This window comes from Heptranchias perlo, chromosome 24 (assembly GCF_035084215.1).
Source record: "Heptranchias perlo isolate sHepPer1 chromosome 24, sHepPer1.hap1, whole genome shotgun sequence".
Classification (NCBI taxonomy): domain Eukaryota; kingdom Metazoa; phylum Chordata; class Chondrichthyes; order Hexanchiformes; family Hexanchidae; genus Heptranchias; species Heptranchias perlo.
This window is the reverse complement of record NC_090348.1, coordinates 12,330,073-12,355,019: the sequence shown is the minus strand read 5'-3', so window position 1 is coordinate 12,355,019 and position 24,947 is coordinate 12,330,073. Positions and strand designations below refer to the sequence as shown.

Below are 24,947 nucleotides of genomic sequence, written 5' to 3'. Positions count from 1 at the left end.
TGGCACTTTCATGGTCCAAGAATAGGAGGGAATGGGATTTGTTGACTGAAAGTGTCAGCCTTGTTCAGTGGTGGAACTCTTGCCTCTGAGTCAGAAGGTTGTGGGTTCAAGCCCCACTCCAGGATTTGAGCACATCATTGAGGCTGATGCAGTACTGAGGGAGTGCTGCATTGGCAGAAATGTCATCTTTCACATGAGACATTAAACCAAGGCCCCAGCGGCCCCCTCAGGTGGACATGAAAGGTCTCATGCCACTATTTAAAGAGCATAGGAGTTCTCCCGTTGTCCTGGCCAATATTTATCCCTCAACCAACATCACCTAAACAGATTATCTGGTCAATATCACATTTCTGTTAGTGGGACCTTGCTGCGTGCAAATTGGCTGCTGCGTTTCCAACATTACAATAGTGACTCCACTTCAAAAGTATTTCACTGGCTGTAAAACGCTTTGGGACATCCCGAGGTTGTGAAAGGTGCTGTATAAATGCAAGTCTGTCTGTGTCGCAGAATGACCCAATCTGCCAGTGTTGATTTACAAGCAGGTGTTAATAACATAAGTACTTATTCATTTTGAAACTTTGAATCTAAGCTAAGAATATAGACGGTAATGTTCAGAATTAAGGCTTGTGATGCAGAGCTTTATCCAATTTTAATTTTTGCTATTACATTTAAGAATAGATGCACAACTATTGGTAGGGACATTCTATATTGACAGAGTCATATAATCTTCTACTGTTTCATAGTCATGGCCCCCTTTTTATCTTCAAACAAGAGCCTCTGGACTCCAGGGTCCAGTAGGAGACCATGTAAGCACAGCAACCAGCACTATTACCTCCCCAGCACCAGCACAGGGGACTCCGTTTACATAGAAACACAACCTGTATCACATCCAGTAAATCGTAACAACAGAGGGAGATAACCTAGGACCACAAGGGGACTGTTTGACCAAACATTCACAGACAAACTCCTGAAGATGTATCACAAAACAAGTGTGGCTGTAGCAGGCGTACAGATTACAGTTTATTGAAGTGTTGTCATTCAGTCAGCCTCACACAGTATTGTGGTTATTACGCTGTACAGTTAAGCATTGCAGGATTAAATGGTGTGGAATCTGTTTCTTATGCTTATGCTGTGTGTTGGCGTATCTCTTGGGAGCAGCCTGCAAGCCCCTCCTTAACCATTTACACAACAGAAGTGTGTTTTCACTATGCTAAATGTTCTTTCAATAACCGAACTGCTGGCCTTGAGCGTCTCGTTATAACTCTCCTACAGTTATTTGTGGACTCTGTAATAGAATCGTCCGCCATGACTTGATACAATAGCCTAGATTTTCCGATTGGCTATGCCCACTACTCAGTCGCAAAGTGGCATAACTGATCAGAAAAGGGGCATGGTTCAGGTATGCTGGATCTCTCGTCATTTAGAGTCATGCCTAATTTTGCAGCAAGATTTTTTTTTATCATTATCAAGGTGAGAGGTCTTTTGTCGGAGAATGGAATAACATCAAGCACTCCTGGGTCAGTTATAGCACAGGAGGTCCCTTTACTATCTCCCAACAATGTTTTCAGCCCCAACCTCAGACGAGCATCCCCTACTGCACCAGTATATCACTTATTCCATTTCACGAAATCATAGAATCTTACAGCACAGTAGGAGGCCATTCTGTCATCGTGCCTGTGCTGGCACTTTGAAAGAACTATCCAATTAGTTTCACTCCCCCACTCTTTCCCCATAGTCCTGCAATTTTTTTCCTTTTCAAGTATTTATCTAATTCCCTTTTGAAAGTTATTACTGAATCTGTTTCCACCACCCTTTCAGGCGGTGCATTCCAGATCTTAACTCGTTGCATAAAAAAAATTCTCATCTCCCGCCTGGTTCTTTTGCCAATTATCTTAAATCTATGTCCTCTGGTTCTTGACCCTTCTGCCAATGGGAAGTTTCTCTCTATCTATTCTGTCTAGACCCTTCATGATTTTGAACACCTCTCAAATCTCCTCTTAACCTTCTCTGTCCCAAGGAGAACAACCCCAGCTTCTCCAGTCTATCCACGTAACTGAAGTCCCTCATCCCTGGAATCATTGTAATAAATCTTTCCTGTACCCTCTCTAAGGCCTTCACATCTTTCCTAAAGTGCGGTGCCCAGAACTGGACACAGTACTCCAGTTATGGGGGAACCAATGTTTTATAAGGGTTCAAAATTGTACCATTTAGTTTATGTTGCCTCTCCTCATTCTTCCTATCTCATACCAACCTTCCTTAAACCTGTTAGAGTAACGTTCAAAATTAGGGGCAGGTTTGTGCTGTACGTCTCTGCTCACTAGGAACCGAATTGAGACTGCCCTACTCATTTCACATAGGATAAAAGTCGGTCTATAGGGCCCTATCAGTCCTGGCTGGATTTTAACACACGTTCTTGAGGTAAAAAACTGTGTCTGACCCATTTTACCACTCAGTTCCCTGCAATAGAGCTTTTCAGTGTCCCAGGAAGCACCCACCATTTTACCAGCAAATGTAAGGGAATGAGCACACAATTATCACATTGGGTTGTGCACACAATTACTGAGCACTCATTCTGGCATATCAATGATTCATCCACCCGCCCAAATAAAATGGGCACTCAGCTGTTAGGGACTGTGCTGGTTATAAAAGTGGATTTGAGCTGCTTATGGAAGTGGTTTTAAAGAGTCCTATGTAAAGATTGATGGGAAAAAAATGAAGTTATTCCTCTGCCATTTTTCTCTTCCTGTTCCAAGTTAGGTGGTCAGCAGCCTTTGTGCCCATTGTCGTGGTACTGCTATTTTTACCAACATCTGCAACAGTGGCACAATGGGTTTCCCCACACGGAACTCCTTTACCTGTTCCTTTTGAAGGAGGTCAGGCTATACCAGAGAAGCTCTGCGTCCAGTCGGGTATCCCCACACCCGCATCTACAGAGAGAGGCGCATGTACCGCGATAGTTAGAGGAACCGTCCCTGCAGAGGTTTCAGTTCATAAGCAAAGCAGTGATAGAATTGAGCCACTTGCTGCAAGGTGGCCTGCAGCCAAACTCCTGCACAAAAGAACAGTACCACATTCTAAATAGGGAAAACCACAATGTCTGCTCCTTTTAAGCTGCTGCAGACCTTTAAATCCTGAAGCAGCACCAGATTTCTCACCCATCAATGGGCACGCTCCCAGTCACTGACTCTTTCAACGCTGGGAATTTGCCTACATTATGATGCCAGAAATACACATGAGAGTTTATGCACTAAAGATTGTGCAGGCATCTTTCCAGCACACCTGACTGGAAAATCTGCACTAATATATGCCAGCCAAATAGCCATTCTTGTAACTTATCATCTTTCCCAAAGATTCTCGTCACAATAGATTGAGCCTGGATAATTGGCATATCCATGTACAATGACAATTTGAGCATTACAAACAACACGTATATTAATGAAATGGAATCCTTTCCTATTGGATAAACTGAGATATTATGTATAGATGTACATATTGTGGCATGTGAGCAGTCAAAGGCACAAATACCCTTTGTAAAAGCAACTATTCAGTTCAACCTGAACAGCCATTTGCTGAAAGTGTATGTCCTGAATTGTTCTCTCTAACACTGAATCAGTGACTTCCCTGTGCAACTGAACATGATGAACAGGCAGATCCTGCATGAGCATTGCAATGCACCTAGAAGGAGCTAGTAGTAAGAGTTTGTGACAGCAGTGACCTTCAAACCTACTAATAATGTAGGTGTAATTACAGAAGGTAATTCTAACTGTCTGCAACTGCCAACATCGGCCCATTGGAACATGAACCAAAACAGCCCCAGACATCAGTTTTGATTAAATCAAACCATTTTTTCTTTGTTATACTTTTCACACATGATACTGCCTCATTGTTCATATCCTCCTTATTGATTTATAATCCTTCTGCTGTTTCAAGACAGCGAAAGCAAAGATCCCACCACATATTGCAACTGTGAAGTGACCAAGAGCTGCTGAATGATGTGACTGTGAAGGAAAATACCATTTAATTGGGCTATAATTGTATCTGTGGTTTTAACTACAAAATTGTACCTGTTGGTTTTATTCTATTCTGCCTGTTCATTGATGGTTTAATTATTCTGTTATCTGATGGTGGTGATGCTTGACACCTGCAGTTAACTCATGCTGATGATAAATGCAAATTGGCATAAATAACACCCAAGAATGGCTTTCTGCTGAACACAATTAGCAACTAAAACTACTGCATGTCGGGTAGTCCATGGTGTCACTTATAGTGAATGCCTCCATGATGTTTCAACCATATCTTCAGCCTCCTCATCTTAACCTCAGAATTGGTTTTAGAGGGTTCCCTTTGACGTCACCAGTACCCATTACTTAAACAGAGCTGTTCCAAAAATTAACACACAATGGAATAGCAGCATGAGGTTGGATTTGATTTTTTTTAATAAAGATGCTGTTTAAAGGCCCTTAATCTTTTGTAAGTGATCTCTCAGCTCCACCAGTAATACTTGCTTTAAAACTATTTTAATTTTACTGTCACTCGAAATCGGATATGAAATCAGAAAGAGCAGCATACATTTAAACATTGAGTCAGTAGTTTTAATCGAGAAGTTTTGAAGGAACAAGTGCAGAATTAGATTTTGTTTCTAAGGGAAAGGATTCTCTGCAGTGAAGCACTTTCCCTCTTTTATATCTTAGCCATTTAATGAAAAAGGAGAACGTAGTGGGAGTGGTCACTTGAGGGAGACCACACCTTATATGGGTTCTGGACACCCTCTACATCAAGTCAGTAATTGGAATCTTTTATAGTTTTGCATGGTAATCTGAAGCTGTCAATCACCAAATAACTCAATAAAAGCCATTTTTAAAATTTTGTCACAAAAGTTCATTTAACACTCTTGCATATGTAATCGATTTATTGTTACTGTTGCTTTTAAAACTACACTAATCAATAAATATGAGCGTCAGCATTTGACCATACTGTTCACACCAAAGGATTCTAAAAATGACAGGCAAGTAGCCTTTAAGAGGCCTACGTCATACACAGATATGAGTTTAAAGCTGCAAGTGCTGACAAAATGACATAAAGACAGAAAATGCTGAATATGCACAGAGCAGGGCCAGTCAGCATCTGCAAGGAGAAAAGATGGGTTTATGATTTGAGTCTAGACTCATTAGAATTGACAAAGCGTCTCCATCCAAAATAACCAGTTTTTTCTCTGTTCAGATGCTGATGGAGTTGTGTGTTTCCAACTTTCATTTATTTTATCCAAGTCAGTTATACATTGTCTCTGCTGGTTGTTATGGAACAGAGGTTAATATTACTTCTCATAGAAGCCTCCTTGATGGTGGACAGAATCCTAATTTCAAACCTATTTTTCTTTCTCAGATCCATCAGGAGTGAAGAACCTAATATTATATCCTTTGGGACCCACAGCAGCAGTGTTGAGCTGGAGCAGGCCTTACTCTGTGGTGTTTAAAAAGTATGTTGTGGAAATGTACCAACACGATCCAGTGAATCAAAACTCAAAATGGAAAACCATTCAAGATATTCCATCCACAATTGCCTTAACAACCTCAATGGTAATTCACTTCACCATAACGATTACATTGTGGGGGTTTTGGACTCTCTTTTTTGTTTTGGATTCATCGAGGTAGATTTTCATCTTCACCATCTGGGTGATAATGTGACCAGGCAGATAGCCCACCCTTAATAGAACACTTCTGGTATGAAAATTAAGCAGGGTCTATAAAGGCCAGATGATTCACACCGCCAGATTACCACCCGGAGGATACATTTTTGTCTTCCTCGCATAAACGCAAATCACTCCCGTAAGTGAGCCTTCACTCCTTATGTTCCCAAGAGTGCATTCACCTGCCCAGATATTTAGATAAATTAGTAGTGTGCCCAGGCATTGAACAGAGAATCCTCTTCACTTTCATTTAGCTTACTGGTTTTATCAATTAACTTTAAGTGATCCTTCTTGTTTTCAGAAGATGGTAGAATCAGTGCTACACTGTACTATAACTTGGGCTTTAGATACCAAAAAAAATTTTAGATATTAAAAGGAAATTATAGTAATGACCCAACATAGATTTTAAAGTAGTTGTTAAGCTGAACTATCTCCTTGAATAAATAAAAAATCATAAATAGTTGGTGCTGCTGCATTAAATTACTTATTCTTACATGACAGTTCTTTTCCTTTTCTTGCCCTCCATAGGTGCCATCTGGCCTGACTGTCTTTCTCCTAGAATTGCCGATAGATTGAGAAATACTTTCCAACAAATGACCAGGAACAAACACATTTAAATAATTGTCATTTTTTTTTTGTAAAAGCTGTCAAACAAACACATACGTGAACAAATCTCACAAGATGTTTGTATTTGAATTAAATGATTTGGCCCCTCTCTTGGGCACTTGGCTGAGACTAAATGACTAAAATATGTAATACTTATGTCAAGATAAGCTATGGTATGTTTCTCTTTTGAGTGCAGCTGACCTCTGACTGCTTGTGTTAACCGCTTGAATTAAAGAAACAATACCAAGCTAAATCTTCGACAAAAATACTTCCTTCTTGTCACAATAACATATTAACGTAATGCTATAAATCATCTACTGTTTCAACAAAGTAGAATGATGGTATACAATTCCTAGTGACAGTAGTCTTTATTTAAAGTTTATTTTTAATCAAAACATTATGCCAATGAGTGTCACACCCCTGGTTCCCCAAGAACAAGTTCCCAAATTCAGCCATTTGTACCAGAGAGGTACTGAGCAGAGATTGCATAGTTCTCCACATTGAAGAAGAGTGAGAATTGATGGGCAAGTGACCCAGGTCCTATGCTACATCTACCAGCAGTCACAGCTGAAAGGTTCCATAATCTTACCGCACGACAGAAAAATAAAGAAGAAATGCATAGCGTTAAGAGCTGGGTGGGAGCCAGAATCTCACATTCTGTCACAGCGGTCCCATTCACAAGGCCAGAAGTCAGTACTGGCACCTCATCCAATACATAATTCTGCACCCAGGAAATGGATGTCCGAGACTCAGCCAGCAAGAAAACCAGGTTCGAGTAAAGAGGAGGGAGGTGTGAGTGTGTGTATAAGCAAGAGAGGGTGTAGGCCCCGCAGATACAGTGCCATGCCTAGAAAACTGGCTAACCAGTCCGATCTTTAGGTCTGAGGTTGTGGGCTGGAAAGAGAGCAGGCCAAAGTAAGGGGAAGTCAGTGAGGGAGGTAGGTGATCCTATGATCAATGATGGATAAGGTGTGTTTCATCTAGAGTCCCTATGACTTGTAGCAGAGTTTTAGAATGCTAGTCTAGGAGTTCACTCCATGTTTAGAACATGGTCTTTCAATATCTCCTTCTACAAAGCATCCCCAGTGATACCTTGATATCCAATTGTATGCAAGTCTCAAAGCGAAATTCCTTGCAGTTAATGTTATAACCCTTAATAGTCACACTTTTACAGTGTTAGAAGTGGGGTTTATACCACAGTAGGTCACATTTAACTCTATTATGTAAAATGATCATTTTGTAAGAAGTCTTTTCACTGCGAGGTATGCTGTTTTCTCCTAATTCTCAGTGAAATTTGCTGCTGTGTTTCATTGTCAGACTGTGACCGACCTACGACCAGCCTCACGCTACGAGTTCCGTGTTACCATGGTGTCCTGGGGAGGGCCTGAACACAGCTGCTGTGACAGATCTTTAACAAGCTATATAACAGGTGAATTCAATGTGCCATTGCTGGCTGTTGAAGTGGAGCTGGGATTTCTGACACACATCCCTCTAATTTGCCTTTCTGCACATCCGCTGGACTCAAAGCAGAAAATGTTTCCAGTGTTTTAGGATGGGCATGTTGGGTTTCATATTTGGGTTATTCTTGCGTTTTTCCACAATTTACATTGTGTTTTATAACAGCAGCCTGTGTGGTTTCGTTGGCAATAACAGATTGAAAGAACTTGCATCTATCACCTTTCATGGCCTTGGGACATACCAAAGCACTTCACATCCAATGGATTCTCTTTGAAGGGCAGGTAGTGTTATATTCTTGCCAAATATGCAGCCAATTTGTGCACAGAAAGGTCCCACAAATAGCAAATGCATGAGTGACCAGTTAATCTGTTTTTGGTGTCATCTGCCACAAACAAAGAGTAGGGTGATGACCTCATGAAATGGAATTGGTGTAATATTCTTCTTTGTTTGTTCCAAGTTTCAGGGAATATTAGCTAGAAAGCCATAGGATCATTTTGTATCCATTAAGGACTGCCATTACATATAACGCTTTCTTGTCATGATTTTGATTAGCTTTTGTCTTGATTTATGCCATATATCCCTCCCAGGACAAAGCAGCCGCTTGATTGGCACCCCATCCACCACCCTAAACATTCACTCCCTTCACCACCGGCGCACTGTGGCTGCAGTGTGTACCATCCACAGGATGCACTGCAGCAACTCGCCAAGGCTTCTTCGACAGCACCTCCCAAACCCGCGACCTCTACCACCTAGAAGGACAAGAGCAACAGGCACATGGGAACAACACCACCTGCACGTTCCCCTCCAAGTCACACACCATCCCGACTTGGAAATATATCGCCGTTCCTTCATCGTCGCTGGGTCAAAATCCTGGAACTCCCTTCCTAACAGCACTGTGGGAGAACCTTCACCACACGGACAGCAGGGGTTCAAGAAGGCGGCTCACCCACACCTTCTCAAGGGCAATTAGGGATGGGCAATAAATGCCGGCCTTGCCAGCGATGCTCACATCCCATGAACGAATTAAAAAAAACATTCCATGTTTTTACATCTACAGCTCAGTGTTTATCAGTAAGATAAATGGCGAGTGTACTTTCCCTTCTTACACTCTTGCTCTCTTACTCACAGAAAATTGATAACCTAATTTAAATATTAATGATTTGAGACACACACAGTTGGGGCGGAATTCATATTGTTGGGGCAGAATAAATGGTGCTTTACTCCTCAGCTGGCCATTCTACACTGACCTGGGACTGCTCAGTGCTACCACTGCATGCCTGAATCAGTGGTGTAACTAGGAATGGAAATTTGCGCAGGCCACAACTTATGGTGGACAGGAAACAACCAAAGGGCTGTGTTGTAACAAATCATTTCTACTATGTACAAATAATTCAAGTTGCCGCTTTGTTTTACATGCTGCTCCATCCCGAATAAACGCAGTTTTGAAACATTTTAGAGACCGATACACAAGACGATACATTTACACATTCACCCCATGGCCACTCGTGTTATCCGTCTCTTACCATTAATCCCATTGCCTTTCCTGGTGGGCGATCTCTCGTAGCTTGACGTTTAAAGCTAATCTGGGGGAATCCATGCTACGCTCCTTTGTTGCTACTGCATTTCACCTGAATGTGACCAGGTCCATGGCCCACTGGTGGCTACACCCCTGGCCTGGATATGAAGGCGTTCCATAGCCGAATGCCAATGTTCCTTGAGCACAGAACTCACCAGTCCCTTTTGTTCCATTGTTTTAAAAAAGTTGCTAGAATTATCCAACATACACCTTCCTTTGCAGTTCCAGAACCTCTGATTTACAAAGGCCCTATCAGAATAAAGATGATTCTATGAAATTCAGTGAGTTTTGAGGGTGGATTGAGATAAATCCATTATCATACAGTGTGTACCTTTATCCCATTTCTCAGAGACGTTTCCCATATATGGGGAGCACTAAATAAATGCAAGTTGTTGTTGATGAAGGTGAAGACCATGATGTCCATGTGCAGTTGCTCTCCGATCCCACTCCTTCACGTTGTCCTCTGGTCTTGAGATCTCCAGCACAACTGAATACTAAAAGTTTATGCTCTGTGCTCAGTGCTCACTAAAGTGGAGTGTCTGTTTGCTGATGGCTGTTTGGTTCTCTATACTTCATTAAAGACAAAATAGCCGTTTTCGTTTGCTTCATATAATTTATAAATGATGATTGCCTTGAACTCTGTGCCAGTGCACTGTAACAGTAGCTCGTTCCCAGTGCTACAGTGAACATTAATCCATCTAAATAACTACAGCTCTAGTCCTGAAGTTAACAAAAGACTATCATCACTCCAGGTGTCCCACTAAATTCAGGTGCCGTTTGTATTGAGTGGAGTAATGGTGCATCAGTCTGAATGTTCCCCCACCCCCCAGAGTCTGTTGCTCTTATTGCTGAATGAGTCAGGGATCAAATGATCATTTTTCACAAAGTTAGCTGTGGGATTATCCTGCCTGTTACACCACCACCAATAGTTGTATTTTATACATTGGCAGTGACTGAAAATCTATGATGCTGATAGGAATGTGCTAATGCAATGAGTGGCAGAGACAGAAGCAATTGAAAGTTGGCTTTACCCCAAATTGGCTGACAAAAGTTCGATGCTTTGACTTCTGTCAGCAGGGTTACAGGTCAGAGTTTCATCCTCAGTCAGACAGGACAAGCCTCATAATTTAGAACAAAGTTGTTTCATGCACCTGTTGCCCCCTAGTGGTCAACAAATGGAGCTTAAGTGTCTGAACAAATGGTAAATGTCTCACATACACTGGGGCACATTGTGCTTCACATTGCTATCAAACAACATGCATAAGGATGTAGAGATCTACTTACATGTTGGCTAAGTTACCATTTTGATGAGCTTTTTAATTTGAGTTAAATAGAATTGTGCGACTGTGATGGGATGAATAATCCCATTAGCCTCATCACTTTAGCCTTTCTAAAGTGTTCTTTCTACCCTGTGTCTTTTCCTACAGCACCACTAGCTCCAGAGATTACCTGGCTGGAGTATTCCAAGAACATACTGTCTGTTAGCTGGACATATGGCGATGCTACAACTGTAGCATCCAATTCAACCCTTCCCTACTGGCTGGTTGTAGCTGTTGGACGAAGAATCATTAAAAAAAGTGTAAGTACAAATATTTGTGTGTTCGACACGATGCAGGGCCAAAGCAAATTGAATTTGATCATTTTAGGCAGCTCCTGTATAAACCGATGGGGATGTCATCCCTCCTCTCTGTCCTGAAGTGTTAAGACAGTCAGTACAGTCCTCAGATTGACTAACAGTTTGAATAATATGAAGAAATGTGCTCTCAAGTTTATATTTTGGAGTTGGTTAGGAACAGGACTAAGGATAGGTACAGATCGACAATCAAACATTAGATGGAACACGATGGTCTTGAACTACTAGGACCATGGAAATGTCATGTCAAGGAATGGAAGTGGCCTAGGATGTATAATGCGTAATGTGGTGTTTTCTTTGATAAAGGACAAGATGGAGTAGGTTGCACATCATCTGTACAAAGAACAGGTTTAATGGGCTGAATGGAATTTTTTCATTCCTTGATTTCCCACATTCCTATTGACCAATTTTTTCGATTCGATTTATATCCAAAATTCTAAAACCAATAGCTTTAGCTGTTGTCTTTCTTAACTTTACCAGATGATGTGAGCCTGTGTTTGATGCAGTTCTACATCAGTACAGGCACACTCTGAAACCATCGCTGTTTGACCGTTTCCGTGCCTTAAAGCTTAAACTCGTTTATTGTGGATTGGTCAATGCAAGATCTTTGTTAGTTCTGCCCGAGAAACCATGTCTTAATTTAATGGACTTTGCAATAAAAAGTGCCTAAATTTAACCATTTAAAATTTTATAAACAACTTACATTTCTAATGTGTTTCTCGTGTAAAGAAAGACAAATTAGAGTACTTTACAAAGTGAAAAATTTAGGCACCAAACAGCCAAAGTAGGGGAAAAAGAATTGAGGGGGGAAAGGGTCTTTTGAAAGCAGGCAGAGATTTGGGAGGTGGGTTCCAGAGAGTAGGGTGTACTAGCTGAAAGAATGGTCATTGATGGTGGAGCAGAGGATCGGATTGAAAACTAATCCAATATCAAAAGAATGGAGTGTGTGCATGGGGATATACAGCTGGAAATGGTTGCTGAGAGAAGGCCAAGTCAGGCCATGGAGAGGTTTAAAACACCAAGCAATTCACTGGGGAACAGGGAGCCAGTGGGTTCTGCCAATGGCAGGGTGATGGAAGTGTGAGATTTTGTGGGTCATAGAATTCTGATAAAGCTGGAGTTTGTTGAGGATGAAGGCTGGTAAGGGGAGGATTGGAGAAGCCGAGGCTCTTAGTGATGAGGATATGGTTTAGGGTTTTGCCAGGATTGAAGGAGACATGAGGAGAAAATTTGGGCAGCGTTTGAGGTGGAAGAAAGTGGTTTTGTGATCGGTCAAATTCTGGGATGGAAGCTGAGCTCAGGATGACCAGATTCCACATCACTGGGTTTATCCTGAGAAGTTGATCAAGTCAAAGCAAGAAGCATATAGGTGCTGGAAGTAGCCAAAGAGAATGGATTCAGTTATACCAACATTGAATTAAAGGATATTTCAACTTATCCAAGACTTCATATTGGACAGGAAGTTGGAGAGTGTAGTGACTGCCATGGAGTTGATGGTGGAGGTGGATAGGTGAGGCTGGTGTCATCAGCACATGTGTGGAAGTTGACCACATGCTTTCAGATGATATAACTGAAGAAGATTGTTGAAGAGAAGTGGATGAGGATGGAGCCTTGGAGTGTGCCAGAGGTGACCATTAGAGGAAATGCATTGTCTGTGTTGTGGCAGATATGAGTGGAACCAATGCCTTAGAGATGGACTATAGAAGAAGGATGTTGGAGGAGGGTGGAGTGTTAAAGGCTCAGGCACAAGATGTCACTTGTAACTTTCACTAGGATGGTCTCCGTGCTGGCATCAGGGCAGAAATGAGATTGGCGGTTCTTCAACAGGGAGTGGCGAGTGTGTGGTTCAATAGGAACAACATATTCCAAGATTTTGGAGAAAAGGAAAGGTTAGAGATAGAATGGAGTTTGGAGAGAATAGAGTGGTCAAGGAGGGTTCCTTGAGAAGTGGATGATGATGGTGGTTTGAAGGAGATGGGAATACTGCCAGAGAATAGGAAGCGTCATTGAGCATGGCACAATTAGGGGAAGTTGGTTAGGTAAGAGCTGGGATGGAAAGAGACCAAGGGAGCAGGAGTGATGAGTTTGAGGATGGAAGGGAGCAGGGAAATGGGGAATGTGAGGTTGGTTAGGGGGAGGGCTGGGAATGATGGGAGGCAAAGTGCCAGAAGTGGCAGAGGCCTAGTCTTTAAATTATTAGATGTGTTTCATCTGTAGGATTTGATTGAAGAATTTGTCCAAACACGGACAAAAGAGCTGAATTCCAGAGATGAGGTGAGAGTGACTGCCCTTGACATCAAGGCAGCATTTGACCGAGTGTGGCACCAAGGAGCCCTAGTAAAATTGAAGTCAATGGGAATCAGGGGGAAAACTCTCCAGTGGCTGGAGTCATACCTAGCACATAGGAAGATGGTAGTGGTTGTTGGAGGCCAATCATCTCATCCCCAGGACATTGCTGCAGGAGTTCCTCAAGGCAGTGTCCTAGGCCCAACCATCTTCAGCTGCTTCATCAATGACCTTCCCTCCATCATAAGGCCAGAAATGGGGATGTTCGCTGATGATTGCACAGTGTTCAGTTCCATTCGCAACCCCTCAGATAATGAAGCAGTCCGTGACCGCATGCAGCAAGACCCCGACAACATCCAGGCTTGGGCTGATAAGTGGCAAGTAACATTCGTGCCAGACAAGTGCCAGGCAATGACCATCTCCAACAAGAGAGAATCTAACCACCTACCCTTGGCATTCAACGGCAATACCATCGCCGAATCCCCCACCATCAAATCCAGGGGGTCACCATTGACCAGAAACTTAACTGGACCAGCCACATAAATACTGTGGCTACAAGAGCAGGTCAGAGGCTGGGTATTCTGTGGCGAGTGACTCACCTCCTGACTCCCCAAAGCCTTTCCACCATCTACAAGTCACAAGTCAGGAGTGTGATGGAATACTGTCCACTTGCCTGGATGAGTGCAGCTCCAACAACACTCGAGAAGCTCGACACCATCCAGGACAAAGCAGCCCGCTTGATTGCCACCTCATCCACCACCCTAAACATTCACTCCCTTCACTACCGGTGCACCGTGGCTGCAGTGCGTACCATCCACAGGATGCACTGCAGCAACTCGCCAAGGCTTTTTCGACCGTACCTCCCAAACCCACGAAGTCTACCACCTAGAAGGACAAGGCAGCAGGCACATGGGAACAACACCACCTGCACGTTCCCCTCCAAGTCACACACCATCCCGACTTGGAAATATATCACCGTTCCTTCATCGTCGCTGGATCAAAATCCTGGAACTCCCTACCAAACAGCACTGTGGGAGAATCTTCACCACACGGACTGTAGCGGTTCAAGAAGGCGGCTCACCACCACCTTCTCAAGGGCAGTTAGGGATGGGCAATAAATGCTGGCCTTGCCAGCGACGCCCACATCCCATGAACGAATAAAAAAAAATTAAAAGGAGAATTGAAGGTATTGCAGAGACTATTGCCGTACACATTGCAAAACAGAAGTGATGTTTGAAGCTCAGTCATAAGGAATAACTAAATTTATGACTTCACTACCTCCCATCCCCCCTATCCTTGGAGTTGTCTACCTTCATGCAACAGCCCAGGATTTGTCATTTAAAACATATTCTTGCTGTTAAATGACACATCCTTACAGCCTCATCACTCACCCACTAGCCTCTGAACTATTTTTTTCTACCGTGTCATTCGTTTGAGTATCTAGGAATTTTTGATGCATTCACAAGATATCTTGGTTATCTGGGTCTCGAATGAGGGTGAAAAATCAAAGCTTTGGTGGTTAATAATTGGGAGGTGCTGTAAATGAAGATCTGTTGTTTAATACAGGTGCCACGCAGTGTGATGACAACCCTGCTTCGATTGCCTCCTGGGGACATATACAACCTAACCGTCGTAGCCTACACGGAAGGGAGCAGCAACTCCTCGGCTCCACGAATAATCCAACTCCGTTAGTATTTCTTCACCTTTTCAATAGTTACTGTCATTTATTTTACAGACGTTTTGGTGCTTTTGCTAATTCCTATGTGACTTTTCGCAGCATTAATGTTGATATGTTTTTCAACGAGCACCATAAAATGTTCGAAAACTACGTAAAGCTTAAGTAAGTGGAATAGAGTTGGGGAATGTATAGGATCAAGCTCCGAACCCTCCCATGATCTAGATTATTAAACCGCAGATGTAAACATGACCTATATGACGAGGGAGGGAGTCTGCATTCAGCTCTGCTTCACAGGCTGTGTAAACTGAGGATAAGTTAGTCACAGGATAGGGTTGAAAAGCAAAAAAAACTGGATTATCCATTATCCTTGGGACATGAGCCAATGGATAATGAGTTAGCAGTTTTGGTTTTAACAGATGGAGGAGTTCCAGTTGGACCAAACTGTGCAGCTTGAAAGTTAGTACAGACTACTCATGACTTGGACCAACTTTTCTCATTACAAATAAGTTTGACTTAAAACGAGAAAATATGCAACCATCAGCGATTACACCGACGGCATTTTGGGGCCTGGTCAGTAAGTCTGCATTTGTTGATAAAAATGAGTGCAGCTGTCTGGTGACTGATCCTTTCCTGCATGCTCCCCACACCACCTCCAGCACTGACGGCCAGGATTGGAACCTCTATGAAAATGACAGTTCTCACCTACATATACAGAGGCCATAATCCTGGCTGTGAACAAATACGGAGCTGGTCCACTGCATTAGCCACTGGACTTGGATACAGTGGATGTGGGATGGAAATGGATGGCAGTGTATGGGGAAAGGAGAGTATGATGGCAGTGAAAGGAAAGAATGAATGGCAATGAAGGGGAGAGGGAATGAGGCAGAAGCTGGGAACAGCGCTTTGGGGATATTGTTTTAGGGTCGGGAGGAAGGAGGGTGCCAGTTTGAACTTTGGGGTGAGACAAGACTCCCAATTTGAACTGGAGGAGTGGAAGAAGAGTACCAGCTTAACTGGGTTAGAGGGGGGAGAAGAGTGTCAGATTGCATTGAGGAGAGTTGGAAAAGAGAATGGCTCTCTGAAAGGGTGGGGAGTTGAGTGGGCTCCAGTGTCTTTGTAAACATGGTCCAGAGGGATTAGAGTGCCTTTATGAACTGGGACAGTGGGGATTGGATGTGGGAAAGTGACAGTTGAAGTAACCTTTGAGTAAGTGATGGGCTGATTGCTCCATTGAAATCCAAATGTCACCTTGTTTTTCTTCTTTGTTTACACTAAAAATCTATTATTTGATGAGTTGTTAAAAGTGGTTAAATAAACCAGAATGCATCATTATAAGTTAAAATTTCCACCTTTTTTCCTGGCGACCATGTCTCAGCATCCCCCTGCCCCCCCAGAAATGCACCAGTTGTGTGCCTTCAGGCTTTCATGAACTCATGTATCTTTTCCTCCAGTACTAGTTGAGGAATGTTGAGTATACCTACAGCTTAAGGTACAAAGCCTCTGTAACTACTTGTTCTCACATGCCGGGGCTGTTCTTCAGTTGACGGATTTTTGAGGGCTGGATCAGCATCTTTGAAGCCGTCTGTAAGGTTGATGTGTATGAACAGAATGTCCGTAATGGGAGTTTTCAGACTGCAGATAGGTTAACAGTGGTCGCTTTTAGGCTCTTTGCTATTTTTAATAGGTAACTAAAGGATGGACAGCAAAGCAAAGATGATTCCCGGCATCTGGAATTTAAATGTGAAAAGGTTAAGGTGGCAGAACAAGTTGATAAGGCTGTTAAAAAAGCATATGGGAACCTTGGCTTTAGAAATAGAGGAATACAGTACAAAAACAAGGAAGTTATGCTAAACCTTTATAAATCACTGGTTAGGCCTCAGCTGGAGTATTGTGTTCATTTCTGGGCACCACACTATAGGAAGGATGTCACGGCCTTAGAAAGGGTGCAGAAGAAATTTACTAGAATGGTACCAGAGATGAGGGACTTCAGTTACATGGAGAGACTAGTGTAACTGGGGTTGTTCTCCTTGGAGCAGAGAAGGCTATGGGGAGATTTGATAGAGGTGTTCAAAATCATGAACAGTTTTGATAGAGTAAATAAGGAGAAACCGTTTCCAGTGGCAGAAGGGTCAGTAACCAAAGGACACAGATTTAAGGCAAAAGAACCAGAGACGACATGAGGAAAAAAAAATTTAGGCAGTGAGTTGTAATGATCTGGAATGCACTGCCTGAAAGGGTGGTGGAAGCAGACTCAATAGTAACTTTCAAATGAGAATTAGATAAATACTTGAAGGGAAAAAAATTGCAGGGCTATGGGGAAAGAGCAGGGGAGTGGGACTAATTGGATAGCTCTTTCAAAGAGCCGGCACGAATGGCCTCCTTCTGTGCGGTATCATTCTATGATTCTAAGTTGGGCTCATTCCCTACTATGGGAAAAGAGGAAACTCAGTTGTTCTAATTGAAAGAAAGGGATTGACAAAATTGATAGAAGTCATTCATTTTGGTGAAATGTTGAAATCTCAGCTTAAAAATTAGGAAATTTGGACTAAGAAAGGAAAGTCAGATGGAACTTTTTCACTCAAAAGGTAATAAAATTGGGAATTTTTTACAATGGCAATAACCAGGGAAAGTACTGAATCAGAAAACATTAAATGAAGTCAAGAGACAATTAGCTGCATTTTTGGAGAGAAAGGGGATTGAGGAACATGGTAAGAGAGTGGGTAGAAGGGGGCACAACAGCTACAGGTTCCATTAAGTATAAACATTGAATCTGAACTAGGCCATCAAATTAATTCAAAAAACTTGGCCCAATTCTGACCAATTTGAAGGTGCTTGCACACCTAAATAAATTGCTAACATGCATAGACATTAAGGTACAAACATGCAGTGCCTTGGCTTTTTCAGTGCACTGCTGATACTTTCTTCCTGGTAATGCGTGTGACTGCAAAGTTTATTGTGTTAAGTCACAGCAATAAAATTGGGTGCCTTCTTACAGGGTTCTTGAACTGCTCTCTCTCCTTTCCTCAGTTAGGTCTCCCAGTTTGCTGAATGCAATGCTTCAGAGCTCTTGACAGTCCTGCTGCAAAACCAGCCACCAGGAGGTGTACAGGATTGTCCTCTCTTCCCCATAGAGAAACACTAAAGCTTCATTCAGAAATTCCTCACTCTGACTGGTGCCATTTTTAAAAAAATGTATTTTGAATTGAAATTCAAGCCTGATAGTCTAGTGAGAGAGGAGTGGTAGCTATTTATTCATTTGGTCTCTTAAATCTCGTGGACAGGCAGGGCTGGTGTGGGGGAATGTTTATCCCACCTCATGACAAATACTGGAATCAAGTTTCACAAGTTTGTTTTTCCAGCAAGCAAAAGAGTATGCAAATCCATTTTAGTTTTGTGATTCACTCTTTGTTCACAGAGCCAGCTCCTCCCAAGTCACTCTTTGCTGTTAACAAAACGCAGACGTCAGTGACACTCCTGTGGGTAGAGGAAGGGGTCACCGATCACTACAAGGTCACTTGCAAACAGGTTGGATCAAGAGGTGAAGGAAAGGTTGGTTGGTTACTCTGCATTTTCATCCCCATTAATTCAAGGTCAGATTCCACCACATGGGTCACAGAGTTGAATGCAGGAAGACGTGGCTTGAATCAAACATGGGGTCAGTTAGATGAGGAGCTCCATTCGAGTTCAACTGATAAAGCCATTTTGTACCCTGAGTGCAGGGATTTCTGTGCTTAAAGCCATCATAGCAGATTGTGAGCTCATTCTCGTGCCTTTGCATGGTTAGGCAGACAACTGATAGAGCTAGTTGTCCTATGGGGAGACAGCTGATGATTCCCTCATTTTCTGAGGTTAGTCATCAACAAAAAAGTTACATCTAAAATGAAACTTTGATTATAAAGCTCATCTTAATCTAGTTCAATATAATAATTAATCGTGAAGACATTCAGTTGGAAACTGATGTAAATACATTGAGTGGGATTTTCCTCTGCTTTAATGGGGTACTGGGGCAGGTGGCAGCAGCAACTGGGTCCAGTACCCCACCTATATTAGTGTGCACCACAATTTGCGACATCACTACCACTGTCCAAATATGGGCACGCACATTAAATAAGGCGTTAATGATGGAGTGATGTCACATCACATTTTCTGTCATGGCAACGCTAGACTGGACTGCAGTGGTTCAAGAAGGTGGCTCACCACCACCTTCTCAAGGGCAATTAGGGATGGGCAATAAATGCTGGTCTTGCCTGCGACGCCCACATCCCATGAACAAATAATAAAAAAAGAAATCAAGAACGTCAACATTCAAAGGGCCTCCAGCTCTACAAAGGGAAGAGAAATGGATAGAAAAATTGAAATGTCCACAGCAGTGCATGCAAGTGATGCAGGGGCCATCGATGCACTCATCCACAGTAACAGATTGTGCCACTAATCAGAGGCTCCAAAACTTTTCTGTGCTTCCAGCCCTATTAAGCTGCTACACCCGTGACCTCGACAACCTAGAAGGACAAGGGCAGCAGGTACATAGGAACACCATCACCTCCAAGTTCCCCTCCAAGTCACACACCATCCCGACTTGGACATATATCGCCGTTCCTTCATCGTCGCTGGGTCAAAATCATGGAACTCCCTTCTTAACAGCAATTTGGGAGAACCTTCATCATATGGACTGCAGCGGTTGAAGAAGAAGGCTCACCACCATCTTCTCAAGGGCAACTAGGGATGGGCAATAAATGGTAGTCTTGCCAGCGACTCCCTCAGCCCAAGAATGAATCTTTAAAAAACTCCCCTCCCCTCCCCCCATGGCAAGCGTTCATGGAAATCCCGCCAGAAGCCGACCAGGAAAAACTTGAAGAAAGCTGACCCGGGAAACTTCATGGCAGGTCCACTTGGGCAAGTCAAAGTCCCACCCCACTACACATTACTAGCCAGCGTCTTCATGACAAAGTGTCTTTTACTCTCACTCCGCCTGTCTCTCTTTTCCATTTAGAAATTCCACCCCAGTTCACAACTGATGATTAATATTGTTGTGAAAGGACTAGAGATTCTGAAATCTTCTCTCCGATATCATCAAAATTACAGCACAGGAGGAGGCCATTCGGCCCATTGCGTCAGTACTGTTCATATTCTTCAGCTGGAGCTATCTGCTCTAACCCCATCTCCCTGCCCTTTCTATTTTTTACATTCCTTTTCAAATACTTATCCATTTCCATTTTAAATGTTGTAGCCTCTGCCTCAAAAGTCACTTCTGATAAAAGCAGTCCATATTCTAATAACCCTCTGCTTCTAACTTCCTCCTTTTGTTCCTCCAGTGATAACCCTGAGTCTATGCCCTCTTGTCACCAATTTGCCATCCAGTGGAAACAACTTTTCACTATTTACCCTCTCAAAAGCTTTTATAATTTTGAAAAACTCTATTCGACCTCCCCAACTTTATCTGCCCCGTGATTGGTTTCAAGTAGATGTACTCGGTAGTGGCAATCCTCATACTGGGAAGAATATCAGTTTTTTTTTAATTGAGTACCTTCTGACCAGCCCAGTGCCTGTCCTTCAGGAGACCTGAAAGCAGAATGGTCTTTCACAGGATCACAGACATTATTCTGGCCTCATTGCACGGGGTATATTTTTATTTATCTTTCATCTTTGGCATTGATCCTTGGCAGTCTGCAGACAACAGAGTAGCACAGGATATGTGTCTCTAGTGTTGGGATTGCAATACAGCCTCAACTTTCCTGAAGCCCCGGAGTGATCAGGACCCTTGTCTGGGAACTCAAATGCTAGAGATCTGAAAGGGTGAGAGATCGTGAGCATAATTTTTTTTCCCCACCAAATTTCAAACCCTGTCTTCCCTTTTCATTGGTCTTCACCAACTGAAACCGAGGGGGTGGGTGGAGGAGCTGTTCTCAGGTTTCTGCCAGTGCTGCTCTGAAGCAGTTGCTGGGAGCTGTGCGAGAGTGGAGCATTGACAATCCTTCTGACTTTCTCTCCTCTCTGTGAGTATACAGCCAAGATCTGGAGTCAGCAGTCTGGAGAATCATGAGTTAGAACTCGAGAATTTTTGAGCACTGTGCTCCCCTGTTATGATATTTTTAAAATATATATTTTTAAGCAAGCACTGTGAAGGCCCTTTTAATAGCTTTAAGGATTTTAGCGATTTTGTTTCTAGCTTGTGTTGCAATTTGTTGAAAATGTGTTGCGTAAGTGCCTATTACTTCTTCTTTTGTTTCTTTGTACAACTTGCTGTGATGTTGCAGTTTATATTTTGAGGTTGATGATGACAGCACAGCCAGATTTACCACAGCAGTTAGAAAGATGGTTTTTGTTAGATATCCTAACGTAGTTAAGCCACTATGAGTAGCCAGTTAGGGTATCTGCCTGCATCGTCTACAGGGAGCTTTTTGTTTATTCGTTCATGGGATGTGGGCATCGCTGGCGAGGCCGGCATTTATTGCCCATCCCTAATTGCCCTTGAGAAGGTGGTGGTGAGCCGCCTTCTTGAACCGCTGCAGTCCATGTGGTGAAGGTTCTCCCACAGTGCTGTTAGGAAGGGAGTTCCAGGATTTTGACCCAGCAACGATGAAGGAACGACGATATATTTCCAAGTCGGGATGGTGTGTGACTTGGAGGGGAACATGCAGGTGGTGTTGTTCCCATGTACCTGCTGCTCTTGTCCTTCTAGGTGGTAGAGGTCGCGGGTTTGGGAGGTGCTGTCGAAGAAGCCTTGGCGAGTTGCTGCAGTGCATTTTGTGGATGGTACACACTGCAGCCACTGTGCGCCGGTGGTGAAGGGAGTGAATGTTTAGGGTGGTGGATGTGGTGCCAATCAAGCGGGCTGCTTTGTCCTGGATGGTGTCGAGTTTCTTGAGTGTTGTTGGAGCTGCACTCATCCAAGCAAGTGGAGAGTATTCCATCACACTCCTGACTTGTGCCTTGTAGATGGTGGAAAGGCTCTGGGGAGTCAGGAGGTGAGCTATGATAACAAGTAGGTAATATTTATTTAATAATAACCTGTTTGTTCTATATTGTAATGAAGAAACAGACTACTAAACATATGAATGAAACCTACCCAAGTGAACTGTTAGCAGCATAAACAGCAATTTGTCGGTGGGTAATGACAGCAATCCGACTGAGTGAAGCAGAGTACGTCAGGAAGGGACAGGGCATTAGTGACTAAGGTCCCATCAGGGAAAAATAGTAACAAAGTTAAAATTAAAGACGCTATATCGGAATGCACGATGCATTCATAACAAGATAGACAAATTAATGGCACAAATAGAGATAAATGGGTTTGATCTAGTAGCCATTACTGAGACATGGTTGCAAGGTGACCAAGGTTGGGAACTAGATATTCCAGTGTTCTTGACTGTTAGAAAAGACAGACAAAATGGATAAGTAGGTGGGGGTTGGGGGTAGCCCTGATAATAAAGGATGTGATAAAGGCAATAGTGGGAAAGGGTCTCAGCTTAGAAAATCTGGATGTAGAATCAGTCTGGGTGGAGCTAAGAAATAACCTGGGGTGGAAAACAGTGGTGGGAGTAGTTTACAGGCCCCCTAACAGTAGTTATAGCGGCTTACATAGGATAACCCCCAAAACCAGGTGCGGGGGTCACGGTGTGTGATTAACCCGTGCCCGGTCGTTGAGATGCAGGCAGCAGGTAACATTCATGCTGCCTGGTGATTTCTATGATTGCTGAGTGCAGCCAGCCCTACCTGTGCTGTTGAGTGGCTGCTCACCAGCAGGGGGCCCAGATATTGCGAATGGCTACAATCACGTAAAGACAGCCTGTGCCATTTAAAAGGGAGGTGCAATGTGGCTGCAGGAAGTGGTGAAAGTCAATTGTGAAGTGAATCTGTGCGGCAATATAGTGAAGCATGGTGCTGATGGGAACTCTGGAATTTCGTTTGCAGGACTGATATTTGCAAAATATAAGAAATGGCTCTGCACAGAGTCTGAACAGAGATCAGACATCACACACGTAAAACACAGCTGCAGGTCCCGTCCCTATGTTTACAAACTGTTGAGTTATTTTAAAACTTTGAATATAGTTTGCACACCACTAAATCCCACATCCTCTAATCTGCACGACAGACCTCACCAATCTGTCAATCTGAGTTTGTACCAGGGCCTGTGAGAGAGCGTGCACCAACATTTTCTGATGATGTACTAGAGGCCGTGGTGCAAAAGGTGGACAGAAGGAGGGGCATCCTATATCCACAGGGGGGCAAAAGGTCCTCCAGACAAAGCTCCCGAGGCAGTGGGAGGCAGTAGGGGATGAGGTCAATATCAGGCGCATAGCACCACGAACATGGATGCAGTGCAGGAAGAAGTTCGATGCTTTGACACGAGTGGTCAAGGTGAGTGAGGTCAACTGTCAAGTGGCATCTCCTACCAACTGCACCACTAGCCGCATCCACTGTTCCATGCACTATACCCCCCATCACCCACATACCAACAAACTCTTTCCATCAGTACTCAACTCTTCCAATCAGATGCTTCTTCTCACCCTCACACATTGCCACTGTTGCAAGCTGCACACCCTCAATTCACAGGTCACACACACTCGCAGCTATTCAACCATGACTGCCACATCACCCAAACATCTTGCAGGACACTCACCAATGCATGTCCCGCTTTCTTGCAGGTGAAGGTGGTGCATAACAGAAGGCAGCAAGTGGCAGTGGCTCCATGGAACATGAACCTGCTGTCCTCTCTCAGGATGACCGCATTCCTGTCCCACCACTGCCACTCCGCCAGTGCCCTTGCTGTTGCCTGTCAGCCAGCCAGCCCACTCCCTATAGAGTATTGAAACTTTACTATAGGAAGATAGGAACAGGAGTAGGCCATTTAGCCCCTCGAGCCTGTTTCGCCATTCAGTAAGATCATGGTTGATCTGTGACCTAACTCCATATACCCGCCTTAGCCCCATATCCCTTAATACCTTTGGTTAACAAAAATCTTCAATCTCAGATTTAAAATTAACAATTGAGCTAGCACCAACTGCTGTTTGCAGTAGAGTGTTCCAAACTTCTACCACATTTTGCGTGTAAAAGCTTTTCCTAACATCACTCTTGCAAGTCCTGGCTCTAATTTCTATGCTATGTCCCCCTGTTCTAGTATTCAAGTATAGCGTACTTCCAAAAACAGGTACAAATGCATCAGCAGCCAGAAGCAATAATCCAGCAACTAACCTGGAACTCCTGCATGATCCTTTTAAATAGTGCTGGCGGGGGATCTTCCATGCTGTTTAAAACCTTTTCAGTGTGCGAGGTTAAGACAGTGCGTTGGTTGGAGCGTTGAGTTCCAAAGTCGCATCTGTCCCTTTAAATTAACGTTGCACACTGATCTACCGCATATTCTCCTTACTTTACATGGTGCCGGCATTCGGTTTTTGCGTGTGCATGGATGCATTTACCAAAATGGCGTCTGGCGCACATCACGATAGAAGTGTGCGCACGCATACCGGTCGCCGTTTTCGGGGTTTAGGAGGCCGCATAGCACCTACAAAACGGGCGCTGCGCGGCCCAATTTAGTCCCCATAGTGTTGGACAGAGTATAAATCAGGAATTAGAGGAGCATGTAACAAGGGTAATGCAATAATCGTGGGGGACTTTAATCTTCATATAGACAGGGCAAATCAAATTGGCAAAGGTAGTTTGGAGGACGAGTTCATGGAATGCATTCGAGACAGTTTCCTAGAACAATACATCATGGAACCAACCAGGGAACAGGCTATTTTAGATCTTGTCTTGTGTAATGAGTCAGGGTTACTTAGTAATCTCATAATAAAGGATCCTCTGGGGCAGAGTGATCATAATATGATAGAATTTCATATTGAGTTTGAGAGTGACGTAGTTAAGTCCGAAACTAAGGTCTTAAATTTAAACAAAGCCAATTATGTAGGTATGAGGGGCGAGTTAGCTATGTTAAATTGGGAAATTAGATTAAAAGATATGAGGGTAGATAAGCAATGGCGAACCTGTAAAGAAATAATTCCTAATTCTCAACGAATATACATTCCCTTGA

General features: G+C 43.2%; 1 protein-coding gene across 3 annotated transcripts in view; it reads left to right on the top strand.

The window, feature by feature from the left end:
* The window catches only part of ptpro (protein tyrosine phosphatase receptor type O), a 140,724-nt gene that overhangs the window by 79,369 nt on the left and 36,408 nt on the right, over positions 1-24,947 (top strand). For all 3 annotated transcript variants that reach the window (XM_068004774.1, XM_068004773.1, XM_068004771.1), the window contains exons 9-13: positions 5,383-5,576; positions 7,610-7,721; positions 10,754-10,905; positions 14,812-14,932; positions 18,339-18,472. In XM_068004774.1, coding sequence (XP_067860875.1) covers positions 5,383-5,576; positions 7,610-7,721; positions 10,754-10,905; positions 14,812-14,932; positions 18,339-18,472 — 713 coding nt within the window. The remainder of the gene's footprint in view (positions 1-5,382; positions 5,577-7,609; positions 7,722-10,753; positions 10,906-14,811; positions 14,933-18,338; positions 18,473-24,947) is intronic.